This window comes from Rhinopithecus bieti, unplaced genomic scaffold, assembly GCF_001698545.2.
Source record: "Rhinopithecus bieti isolate Rb0 unplaced genomic scaffold, ASM169854v2 scaffold_21777, whole genome shotgun sequence".
NCBI lineage: Eukaryota > Metazoa > Chordata > Mammalia > Primates > Cercopithecidae > Rhinopithecus > Rhinopithecus bieti.
The window spans coordinates 713399-726715 of record NW_016810508.1 but is presented as its reverse complement, the minus strand read 5'-3'; the positions used below and the strand labels follow the sequence as shown (position 1 = coordinate 726715).

The 13317-nt window shown below is 41.7% G+C and overlaps 1 protein-coding gene across 4 annotated transcripts in view; it reads right to left on the bottom strand.

The window, feature by feature from the left end:
- SENP5 (SUMO specific peptidase 5) overlaps nt 1-13317 on the bottom strand; it is a 78943-nt gene that overhangs the window by 31481 nt on the left and 34145 nt on the right. For all 4 annotated transcript variants that reach the window (XR_001889208.1, XM_017892206.1, XM_017892204.1 and 1 more), the window contains exons 3-6: nt 10982-11087; nt 10692-10830; nt 10342-10389; nt 7619-7696 (exon numbers count right to left, since the gene is read on the bottom strand). Coding sequence is in view for 3 of the 4 variants with exons in the window: in XM_017892206.1 (XP_017747695.1) it covers nt 7619-7696; nt 10342-10389; nt 10692-10830; nt 10982-11087 (371 nt within the window). In the remaining variant the exon portion in view is untranslated. The remainder of the gene's footprint in view (nt 1-7618; nt 7697-10341; nt 10390-10691; nt 10831-10981; nt 11088-13317) is intronic.

Here is a 13317-nt window from a genome sequence, read left to right as displayed (position 1 = left end):
AAAAAAAAAAAAAAAAAAAAAAAAAAAAAAAAAAGGTGTAAGGAAGAGGTCCAGTTTCAGTTTTCTGCACATGGCTAGCCAGTTTTCCCAGCACCATTTATGAAATACGGAATCCTTTCCCCATTGCTTGTTTTTGTCAGGTTTGTCAAAGATCAGATGGTTGTGTATGTGCGGTGTTATTTCTGAGGTCTCTGTTCTGTTCCATTGGTCTGTATGTCTGTTTTGGCACCAATACCATATTGTTTTGGCTACTGTAGCCTTGAAGTATAGTTTGAAGTTAGGTAGTGTGATGCCTCCAGCTTTGTTCTTTTTGCTTAGGATTGTCTTGGCTATACAGGCTCTTTTTTGGTTCCATATGAATTTTAGTTTTTTCTAATTCTGTGAAGAATGCCAATGGTAGTTTGATGGGAATAGCATTGAATCTATAAATTACTTTGGGCAGCCGGGTGTGGTGGCTCATACCTATAATCCCAGCACTTTGGTAGGCGGACGCAGGCGGATCACGAGGTCAGGAGATCGAGACCATCCTGGCTAGCATGGTGAAACCGAGTCTACTAAAAATACAGAAAATTAGCTGGGCATGGTGGCACACACCTGTAGTAGTCCCAGCTACTTGGGAGGCTGAGGCAGGAGAATAGCTTGAACCCGGGAGGTGGAGGTTGCAGTGAGCCGTGATCACATCACTGCACTCCAGCCTGGGCAACAGAGTGAGGCTCCATCTCAAAAAAAAAAAAAAAAAAAAAAAAGATTACTTTGGGCAGTATGGGCATTTTCAGGATACTGATTCTTCCAATCCACAAGGATGGAATATTTTTCCATTTGTTTGTGTCCTCTCTTATTTCCTTGAGCAGTGGTTTGTGGTTCTCCTTGAAGATGTCCTTCACATCCCTTGTAAACTGTATTCCTAGGTATTTTATTATCTTTGTAGCAATTGTGAATAGGGGTTCATTCATGATTTGGCTCTCTACTTGTCCATTGTTGGTGTACAGGAATGCTTGTGATATTTGCACACTGACTTTGTATCCTGAGACTCTGCTCAAGTTTCTTATCAACTTAAGGGGTTTTGGGGTTCAGATGATGGGATTTTCTAAATATAGAATCATGCCATGTGCAAGAGAGACAATTTGACTTCCTCTCTTTCTATCTGAATACCCTTTATTTGTTTCTCTTGCCTGATTGCCCTGGCCAGAACTTCCAACACTATGTTGAATAGAAGTGGTGAGAGAGGGCATCCTTGTCTTGTGCCAGTTTTCAAAGGGAATGTTTCCAGCTTTCGCCCATTGATATTGGCTATGGGTTTGTCATAAATAGCTCTTATTATTTTGATATATGTTCAGTCAATAACTAGTTTATTGAGAGTTTTTAAATGAACCAATGCTGAATTTTACCGAAGGCCTTTTCTGCATCTATTGAGATAATCATGTGGTTTTTATCATTGGTTGTTTATACGATGGATTATGTTAACTGATTTGCGTATGTTGAATCAGCCCGGCATCCTAGGGACGAAGCCGACCTGATCACGGTTGATAAGCTTTTTGATGTGCTGCTGGATTTGGTTTGCCAGTATTTTATTGAGAATTTTCGCACCAATGTTCATCAGGGACATTGGCCTGAAGTTTTCTTTTTTTGTTGTGTCTCTGCCAGGTTTTGGTATCAGGATGATGCTGGCCTCATAAAATGAGTTAGGAGGGAGTTCCTCCTTTTCAATTGTTTGGAATAGTTTCAGAAGGAATGGCATCAGCTCCTCTTTGTACCTCGGTCAGAATTTGGCTATGAATCTGTCTGGTCCAGGGCTGTTTGTGGTTGGTAGGCTATTAATTACTGCCTCAATTTCAGAAATTGTTATTGGTCTATTCAGACACTCGACTTCTTCCTGGTTTAGTCTTGGGAGGGTGTCTGTGTCCAGGAATTTATCCATTTCTTCTAGCTTTTCTACTTTATTTGCGTAGAGGTGTTTATAGTATTCTCTGATGGTAGTTTGTATATTTCGGTGGTGTCAGTGGTGATATCCCCTTTATCATTTTTTATTGTCTATTTGATTCTTCTCTCTTTTCTTTAGTTTAGCTAGAGGTCTATTTTGTTAATTTTTTCAAAAACTCCAGCTCCTGGATTCATTGATTTTTTGAAGGGTTTTTTTCTGTGTTTCTATCTCCAGTTCTGCTCTGATCTTAGTTATTTCTTGTCTTCTGCTAGCTTTTGGATTTGTTTGCTCTTGTTTCTCTATTTCCTTGCTGCTGTTGTTACTGTTTTTGTTTGTTTGTTTTGAGACGGAGTTTCACTCTTGTTGCCTAGGCTGGAGTGCAATGGCGCGATCTCAGCTCACTGCAACCTCCACCTCCCAGGTTCAAGTGATTCTCCTGCCTCAGCCCAAGTAGCTGGGATTACAGGCTTGCGCCACCACACCCAGCTAATTTTGTATTTTTAGTAGAGATGGGGTTTCTCCATGTTGGTCAGGCTCATCTCAAACTCCCGACCTCAGGTGATCTGCCCGCCTCGGCCTCCCAAAGTGCTGGGATTACAGGCATGAGCCACCACTCCCAGCTGCTTCTCTAGTTCTTTTAATTGTGATTTTAGGATGTTGATCTGAGATCTTTCCAGCTTTTTGATATGGGCATTTAAGTGCTATAAACTTCCCTCTTAACACTGCTTTAGCTGTGTCCCAGAGATTCTGGTACATTGTCTCTCTCTTCTCATTGATTTCAAAGAATTTCTTGATTTCTGCCTTAATTTCTTTATTTACCCAGGAGTTATTCAGGAACAGGTTAATTTTCATGTAGTTGCCTTTTTTGTTTTTTTAAATTATGTTTTACTTACCACTTTCTTGATTTACTATAATGTCTGGCACTATGATACTGTAAAATAATAAATTTGGTCTTTGACCTCATTTCCTGGCATACAACTCCTAAAGTCCTTGGAATTTTTTTTTAAAAGTCTTGCTCTGTCACCCAGGCAGGAGTGCAGTGGTGTGATCAGAGCTCACTGCAGCCTCGACCTCCCAGGCTCAAGCGATCTTCCCACCTCAGTCACCTGGATAACTGGGACCACAGTCTGCCACCATGGCCAGCTAAGTTTTTAAAATTTTTTATAGAAATGGGGTCTCGCTTGGTTGCCTAGGCTGGTTTCAAACTCTTGGGCTCAAGCAATCCTCCCATCTACAATAATTTTAGGTCTCCCAAAGCGTTGGGATTGCAGATGTAAGACACAGCACCCAGTCTCATTAAATGTCACTTCATTTTCAACTTTTCTTTTTCATATTATTTTATGTTTATTTCTTATATTCAGCATATGGCTGGGTTTTTTTTACTTAACCCAATCTGAGAGGATCTAGAGCAAGCCTGTCCAATCCACAGCCCACAGGCAGCCCAGGACGGCTTTGAATGCAGCCGAACACAAATTCGTAGACTTTCTTAAAATATTATGAGATCTTTTTTGCAATTTTTTTTAAACCTTATCAGCTATTGTTAGCATCCATGTATTTTATGTGTGCCCCAAGACAACTCTTCTTCCAGTGAGGCTCAGGGAAGCCAAAAGATTGGACACCCCTGACCTAGAGGAAGGAATAATTTAGTTTATTATTTAACGAAATAACTCACATATTTGACTTTATTCTTTCACTCTCACGTTTATCATTCAGATACTTTTCCATGAATGTATACTTTTTGCCCACACTGCTTGTAATTTTCCCCCACTCCAAATGGAATATAAGCATCGTTCATTATCTTTTCTTCTTTTCTTTTTTTTTTCCTTTCCTTGAGACGGAGTCTCGCTCTGTCGCCCAGGCTGGAGTGCAGTGGCACGATCTTGGCTCACTGCAAGCTCCGCCTCCTGGGTTCAGCCTCCCGAGTAGCTGGGACTACAGGCACCCACCACCACGACCAGCTAGTTTTTTTTTTTTGTATTTTTAGTAGAGACGGGGTTTCACCGTGTGAGCCAGGATGGTCTCGATCTCCTGACTTCGTGATCCGCCTGCCTTTGCCTCCCAAAGTGCTGGGATTATAGGCGTGAGCCACTGCGCCCAGCCCATCGTTCATTATCTACATAGCTTTTCCTGCTTAAGTAGCATCCAATATTATGGCTGTACATTTTTAATTTGAACAATTCTCTACTAGTTGTCCCACATTTTCTAATGTAAATACAACCACAGGCCATCCAGTCATACAAGTCACATACTTGGAAGTCATCTTTCACACTTCTTGTCCTTCATCTCCATAACCAACTTATCACCAAGTCCTGTTAATTTTACTTCCTACATCACACTCATCTTCCGTCTCTCCTGCTATTATTCTAGTTCAAAGTACCATGAATCTGAAATGGTCTCCTGTTCTACCCACATCAACTTTGCTCCCACACCCATCAGTCTTCTTCAGTACTGTTAGAACAAAGACTACAAAGTGGATAATGTCACCTAAAACCCTTCAATGGTTTCCTATTACATTCAGGATACAACCCAAAACACAAACCTCAAGGCCCTGACCTGCGGCTCAGGTGCACTTCATGCCACTCTCTTCTTTACTCTCTGCATTTCAGTTACACTAGTCTTTTCCCATTCCTCTACCAGATACTTACTCCTTCTGTCTATGTTTCACATACCCTTATTCTCCATTTACCTAGTTAACTTGTATTCATCTTTGATATTTCTGCTTAAATATTACTTCCTATGAAAAACATTCCCTTACCCTCAGGCTAGGTTAACCAAATCCCCATTCCAATACACTCCCGTAGTATCCAGTACTTTTCTTTTGTACCCACTAAACAAATAATTACACCACCAAAAATATAAATACAAACTGTGATAGGTGCTGTCTCCACCACTAGACTGCAGACTTCATGAAAGCAAAAACTGTCTCTAATTATGTTTTACTTACCACTTTCTCGATTTACTATAATGTCTGGCACTATGATACTGTAAAATAATAAATTTGGTCTTTGACTTCATTTCCTGGCATACAACTCCTAAAGTCCTTGGAATTTTTTTTTAAAAGTCTTGCTCTGTCACCCAGGCTGGAGTGCTGTGGCACAATCTCAGCTCACGGCAACCCCCGCCTCCTGGGTTGAAGTGATTCTCCTGTCTCAGCCTCCCAAGTAGCTGGGATTATAGGCACGTGCCACCATATCCAGCTAATTTTTGTATTTTCAGTAGAGACAGGGTTCCACCATGTTGGCCAGGCTGGTCTTGAACTCCTGACCTCAAATGATCTGCCTGCCTCAGCCTTCCAAAGTGCTGGGATTAAAGGGACAGAAGTTCAGGCCCAAAGTGATGTCTTTTTGTATGTTAATGATTGACTGATGGCTGGCAGCTACTAGGTAGCTTTAGGATAAGAGCAAGGCAGAATTAGAGGATTGTGACTTTCAGTCCCACCCAATCCCCCAACCACCAGGGAGAGAAGAGGAGCTAAAGGTTAACCAATGGCCACTGGTTTAGGCATTTACCTAAGCAATGAAGCCTCCATAAAAACTGAAAAGGACTGTACTGGGAGAGCTTCTGGATACTAAATATGTGGAAGTTCCTAGAGGGTGGTGTGCCTGTGGAGGTCCTAGAGAATCCCTGTGCCCACTCCCCTACATCTCTTCCCACGTACCTCTTCAGCCGAATCCTTTGTAATATCCTTTATAATAAACTGCTAAATGTAGGTAAGAACTTCCGGGAATTCTGTGAACTGTTCCAGCAAATTAATCAAACTCAAGGTGGGCAGCATGGGAACCCTCACTGAAGTCTGTCGGTCAGAAGTTTCAGAAGCCTGGACTTGCAACTGGTGTCTGAAGTGGGTGGGGGGCACTCGTGAGGCATGAGCCCTCAGCCTGTGGGATGTGGCACTGTCACCAGGTAGATAGGGTTGGGACTGAATTAGAGGCATCCAGCCAGTGTTTGCTGCTTGCTTTGGTCACAGAAGTCTTCTGTGCTGACTACTGCTGTGGTGTGACAGCAGAGGAAAAAACAGGTTTTCCACATAGGCACATAACAGGTACTCAATAAATAACTGTTTAATGCCGGTCATGGGGGCTCACACCTGTAATCCCAACACTTTGGGAGGCTGAGGCGGGCAGATCACCTGAGGTGATCTGAACAGGAGTTCGAGACCAGCCTGGCCAACATAGTGAAACCCCGTCTCTATTAAAAATACAAGAATTAGCCAGGTGTAGTGGCAGGGGACTGTAATCCCAGCTACACAGGAGGCTGAAGCAGGAGGATCGCTTGAACCTGGGAGGCAGAGGTTGCAGTGAGTGGAGATAGTGCCATTGCACTCCAGCCTGGGCAACAGAGCAAGATTCCATCTCAAAAAATAAATAAATAAATAAATATAAATAAATGTGGAATGAATGAATGCTGCTAAGGACAATCCTATCTATCGTTCACACACACACACTCATACACACCCCCACCTGCTGCTTAAACTCTAATGTCTTCGTTTTTATTTTTTATTTAGTTTTCTTTTGACATGCAGTCTCGCTCTGTCACACAGGCTAGAGTGCAATAGTGCAATCTCGGCTCACTGCAACTTCCACCTCCCATGTTCAAGCGATTCTCCCACCTCAGCCTCCCAAGTAGCTAGCTAGGGTTACAGGCGCCCATCACCACAACCCGGATAACTTTTGTATTTTCAGTAAAGACAGGGTTTTGCCACATTGGCCAGACTGGTCTCGAACTCCTGACCTCCGGTGATCCGCCCACCTCGGCCTCCCAAAGGGCTGGGATTACAGGCGTGAGCTACCATGCCCAGCCTAAACTCTCTAATGTCTTCAAATTGCCCTCATGATCCAAACTCTTTACCAGAGCCTATATGGCCCCGCATGACTTGATCCCTGACTCCTTGTCTGATCTCGTGTGTGTGATACTCCAACATATCAAACTCACTTCTGCTTCAGGGCCTTTAATATTCACTCTTCCATCCACTGCGAATGCTCCTCTGATCTTCACAGTTTTCAGTGAAATGTGATCTCTTCAGAGGCCTTTGCTGATGAGCCTGTCTAAAAGAACCAGCCCATCTCCCCCTCCCTCCTGCGACCCTATCCCAGTTAGCTTGTGTTCTCATACTGTGCTCCGATGTTTTCATAGCAAATAGCACTTATCACCTCTGATTAGAGTACATCATACATAGTAAATTAGGTACATGGTTTTTAGAAATTATTTCAATTAAATGTACGTACATGATTTTATGAATAGATTGTGATACAAAAGATATTTCTCCTGATGGATCAGTTAACATTTTAAGAGACAGGATCTGGCTATGTTGCCCAAGCTGGCCTCAAATGCTTGGGCTCAAGTGATCCTCTGGTCTCAGCATCCCAAGTAGCTGGGACTACAGGCGCGAGGCACCATGCCCAGCACTGGCAAAACATTGTTGAAAGCTTCTGCTGTCTGCTGACAAGACTACCAGATAATACCAAATGATGGCAGCTCTTTCTTTATCATCGCACTGTTCTACCACTATAATTGGGACCAGGAGGCAATTAAGGTATTTCAAACAATACGATTTAAAAGAAACAGCTTTAAAATTTGTCACATTAAAAAGTCTGTTTCTACTTAATATCAAATTGGCATTAAAGTTCTTATCCTTCCACACAAAGTGGCTTATCATCTCCTTTCAAATGTGGAATAAAAAAGAAACAAAGAGGATACCTTTTTAGTCCATCTTTTTACTCCATTATATCCTTTGGTTACCAGCTGTCTATGAAAAAAGCTGTTGAAGAAGTGAACCTAGAACAGAACAAATACAAGCAACCAGATTATATTAGGCTTTGCCCAGATTTAACTTCAAAAGAAAGAGGAAATTTTAAAATGTTTGAATATAAAGCAGACAAAAGAAAGGAAAATTTATTCTTAAAAACAATGATTGAGGAGGCAAGTGGATCATCTGAAGTCAGGAGTTTGAGACCAGCCTGGCCAACACAGAGAGACACCGTCTCTACTAAAAATACAAAGACTAGCCGGGCGTGGTGGCGGGCATCTGTAATCCCAGCTACTCAGAAGGCTGAAGTAGGAGAATCTCTTGAACGTGGGAGGCAGAGGTTGCAGTGAGCTGAGATCACATCACTGCACTCCAGCCTGGGCACTAGAGCAAAACTCCATCTCAAAAAAAAAATAATAATAATGATCAAAATATAGAAAATACATTACATGGTTTACAGACAATGCTGTTCCAAATTTTTATTGGAATGACCTTACAGCTGTGGTCTCTAGTCAGATTTGGAATGCAGCAGTAAATAGATTACCTGAATCCGATCAAGCAGAGAAGCAACCTGACAAATCTCTCCAAATCAGGTGAAAAAGTTGAAAGAGGCTATGAAAAAATGAGGTAACAATTACCTTGAACTCAAGGGAGACATTACATAACTAACTCCATGTGAAGGATGTGGATTTAAAGACTCCTGTTGTTACAGTAACTTTAAAAAGGCCTTCGTATGATTATTTCTAGTACCCCAGAATGACCCTGGCCGTGTAGAGTATCAGGTCCTGCATCCTTGGCTTTGAATTTCTGACTTGTAAGTAAGTGGTACATCAGCTCATCTGAGATGGGAAACACATTGTGGCCTTAAAGTGCTCACACAGTAACATGAGGTGATAAAACTGTTCCCTTAGCACTGTGGTTCTCCAAGTGTAGTCACCAGACCAGTAGTGTCAGCATCATCTAGGAACTTGTTAGAAATCCAAATTATCAGGCCTCATCCCAGACCTATTAAAGAAGAAACTCCGAAGGTAGGGCCCAGTAATCTGGTTTTATAAGCCTTTCAGATGGTTCTGACGCACATTCTTTTGATAACCATGCAGCTTAACATACAGATTAAAAGAGCTGCCAGACATTAGAGGTGCTCACACCTCTAATCCCAGTCCTTTTGAGAGTCAGAGGTGAGAGGATTACTTCTGCTAAGCCCAGAGTTCAAGCTAGCCTGGGCAACACAGCAAGACTCCCGGCCCTACTAAAAATAAAAATAAACTAGCTGGGTATAGCGGCACGTGCCTCTCTAGTCCCAGCTACTTGGGAGGCTGAGGCGAGGTGACTGCTTGAGCCCAGGAGTTCAAGGCTATAGTGAGCTATGATTGGGCCACTGCACTCCAGCCTGGAGTGTCTTTTTAGTGTCTCTTAAAAAAAGGGTATTTTTTATAATTTTAATAAAAATAAATAAATAAAAAAGAGCTTATAGTAGTCTCTAAAGCAGTGATTCTTAAACTTGGTGTCCATCAGAATCATCTGGAGAGCTTGTCAAAACACAGATTGGTGGTCCCCACCTCTAGTTTCCGATTCAGTAGATTTGGGTTGGAGTCTGAGAATGTGCATTTCTAGTTAAGTTCTCAGGGGATACTGATGCTGCTAGTATGGGGACCATGCTTTGAGAACCGCTGCCTTAGTTAAGTGTCCTTTTGACTCCATGAATGTTTAGAATTAAATGTATACTGGTGGTAAATGAAACCCTTGAAATTAATACTTTTATGTTAAAGATAATCTGTATGTGTTTAAACTTTCTGATGATTAAGAGAATTTGACAATAGAGAATCTAGCAGATTAGCCTCATGATTCCAATTTATAAATGTATAACAGATTAATAATTTCAGTGGAAAGTCATAAAACATTTTCTATATTCATAAACGGTATCAGAATCTGACTTTTTAGTATTTATCTATTACTTTATTAGATTGATAAGTTTTATAAAGTACTTGGAAATTTTGCACCCATCAGGTATCTGTGCACTCAGAAAATACATTAAGTAAAAAAATAGTTTTGATATGTAACAAAACTCTTAACGAGAATTTAGAGTTTATGAGGGTTCAATCTGTATTTGAACTGAGTATCAAAGATTTATCCAAGAAAAAGTGAAACATGAATTTTTTTTTACATTTTAAAGAGAGCAAGATTTTAAGTTAAATGTAAAAAGCTGGCTGGGCATGGTGGCTCACATCTTTAATCCCAGCACTTTGGAAGGGGGACGGATCACCAGAGGTCAGGAGTTCGAGACCAGCCTGGCCAAAATGGTAAAACCCCATCTCTCCTAAAAATACAAAAATTAGCCAGGCGTGGTGGCACACACCTGTAATCCCAGCTACTCGGGAGGCTGAGGCAGGAGAACTGCTTGAACCCACGAGGTGGAGGTTGCAGTGAGCCGAGATCACGCCACTGCACTCCAGCCTGGGCAATAAGAGCGAAACTCCATCTCAAAAAGAAAAACAAAAGAAGTGATTTCATGGAACTTACTACAGTCAAGCCCAGTGCATGATCAAGACAAAATTGAACTCTCCTTTTTAAAAATTTAAGGAATGTCAGATAATTTAAACACACACACACAAAAAACTACTCCTTTTAATACACAAAGACACTCTCTCCTGCAGAAGAGGAAGTTTTCACTTACTTTGTCTGGGACCGCATCCATTATCAGCTCACCGTACATATTAATGACCTACAAAAAGTCAACATAAAACCAGCTTACTATCTCTGCCAATAAGTTGGAGAAAGAAAAACAAAATAAATAAATAAAACCAGGTTACCAACCCTATACCATTCAGAACATCTCAATCAGAATGAAGAATATATTATTACTGACAGCAGTAATCAAACCGTTTGGATCCTGAGGCAAATAACCAGTAAAGAATAAAGAATCCTTGATTCCAAAAGACAACTGAGAAGCCAAACCAGAGATTATATTTTATTGACTAACATCCTCTGCAACTTCTCCACATTGACAAACTACAATATACTGACCTGGTCATTCAGCCAGTTCTGACCATCCAGAGTCGCCAGGTCGTCCATATCCAGCATGTGTTTATTATAGAAGATACGGAAGTTACATTTTTGATGTCTGGCCCGATAGTTTGTTATTTCTCTATTGATAAATGGTTTTCTGAAAGAGAAAGATTTTGAAAGAAAACATTAAAAAAATGAGAATTTCTCAATTTACTGCTAAGCATCTTTTTTTCCTGTAAATCAAGAGAAAAGTCATATATGCCAACAATTTTATTTTCAAGGGCTTAACTTTAGCATCGTTTATATACCTATTAGAAAAGTCTTCATTAAACACATCTTTTAATCTTCCAAGGACTTCTTTTTCACTGAGTGGAACCAAACTGCCATACTTCTTCATAACCTCATCTAGGAATCCTTAAATAAAGGAAGAAAGAAAAGTTAAAATGGAAAAACAAGCCATTTTCAGGAGAGTCATTCTCCAAACACTTAACCTATACACAGCACTTAACACAGAGTGGTTAACCTATATTACTATATAATATTGATACTATAAAGACATATTTTTAAGGTTATATCTTTTGTAAAAAATAAAATATATTAGGTTCTAACCAACGCAACCGAGAGACATACTGTGAGGCATCATTTCACATTAGATTTTTAAGTTACTGATGCATTGTTAGAGAAGAAATGGATAGCTAGAAGGAAGTATTAACAGCTTCCCATAGCTTAGCCTTCTCTTAAAGCATGATATCTAAAGGGCTTAATCACATAGTCAAATGTGCGTATCCTTTTGGTAACTGAAAGAATTATTGTTTTAGAATCACAATTAGAATTAACTAATGAGATCATTGTGACTCTATTATAATTTGGTAAAGGTGTGTACTTTAGTATCAGCAAGGGACAATATCATACAACTTGATAAATTATCATACTCATTACACCAAATAACCCTGTGGGGTGAGTTCAACTGGATAACAGCTAGTGAGGCACTTTTTTTTTTTTTTTGAGACGGAGTCTCGCTCCGTTGCCCAGGCTGGAGTGTAGTGGTGTGATCTCAGCTCACTGCAAGCTCCGCCTCCTAGGTTCCCGCCATTCTCCTGTCTCAGCCTCCCGAATAGTTGGGACTACAGGTGCCCTGCACCACGCCCGGCTAGTTTTTGTATTTTTAGTAGAGACGGGGTTTCACCGTGTTAGCCAGGATGGTCTTGATCTCCTGACCTCGTGATCCGCCCACCTCGGCCTCCCAAAATGCTGAGGCTACAGGCGCCCGCCACCTCACCCAGCTAGTTTTTTGTATTTTTAGTCGAGACAGGGTTTCACCGTTAGCCAGGGTGGTCTCGCTCTCCTGACCTTGTGATCCGCCCGCCTCAGCCTCCCAAAGTGTTGGGATTACAGTCGTGAACCACCACACCCGGTTAGTGAGGCACATTTTAAGACAGCAAATAGAATTTTTTGGAGATGGGGTCTCTTTCTATCATCCAGGCTGGGGCATAGTAACACAATAATAGCTCACTACACAGCCTCAAATTCCCGAGCTCAAGCCATCCTCCTGCTTGGATAGTTAGCTGGGACTATAGGCACATGAAACCACATCCAGCTAATTTTTTAAGTTTTGTTTTTTTTTTTCTTTTTTTTAGATGGGGTCTTGCTGTGTTGCTCAGGCTAGTCTTGAACTTTTGGCCTCAAGTGATCCTCTCGCTACAGCCTCCCAAGATGAGAAATAAAATTTAAAGGTGGCTTTTGGCCACACCATAGGACAGTCTTCAGGTAAACGTTAAGTAACATGTATATGTGCTTATATATATCACTGAATGATCCACTGAACCTAAAAAAGCCCCAGGAAACAAACCCAGGACATTCTTTTTTTTTTTTTTTTTTTTTTTAAAGACAAAGTCTTGCTCTTTTCACCCAGGCTGGAGTGCAATGGTGCGATTTTGGCTCACTGCAACCTCCCCTCCCGGATTCAAGTGATTCTCCTACCTTAGCCTCCCAAGTAGCTGGGATTACAGGCACCCGCCACTATACCCAGATGATTTTTGTATTCTTTTTAGTAGAGACAGAGTTTCACCATGTTGGCCAGGCTGGTCTCGAACTCCTGACCTCAGGTGATCCACCTGCCTTGGCCTCCCCAAGTGCTGGGATTACAGGCGTGAGCCACTGTGCCTGGCCACCCAGGACATTATTTCTAAGTAAATACAAAAAGGCTGAGGCAAGGCTTAGATGCTCACAAAAGTACAGACACGACCTAGGCTGTTCACCAATGCGGAATGGGCAGAGCAACACCCAGCTAACCGCCAGTCTGACAGTTAAGTCTACTGAGTCAAGACAGGAAAAACGAGGACTGTTAGCCACATATCTTAACCAGCTCCCTTTGTAACTCCAAGAATGGCCTCGGCCATGCACTGATATGAACAGGATAGAAAAGATCATAAGAGGCCGGGCGCGGTGGCTCAAGCCTGTAATCCCAGCACTTTGGGAGGCCGAGACGGGCGGATCATGAGGTCAGGAGATCGAGACCATCCTGGCTAATACGGTGAAACCCCGTCTCTACTAAAAAATACAAAAAACTAGCCGGGCGACGAGGCGGGCGCCTGTAGTCCCAGCTACTCGGGAGGCTGAGACAGGAGAATGGCGTGAACCCGGG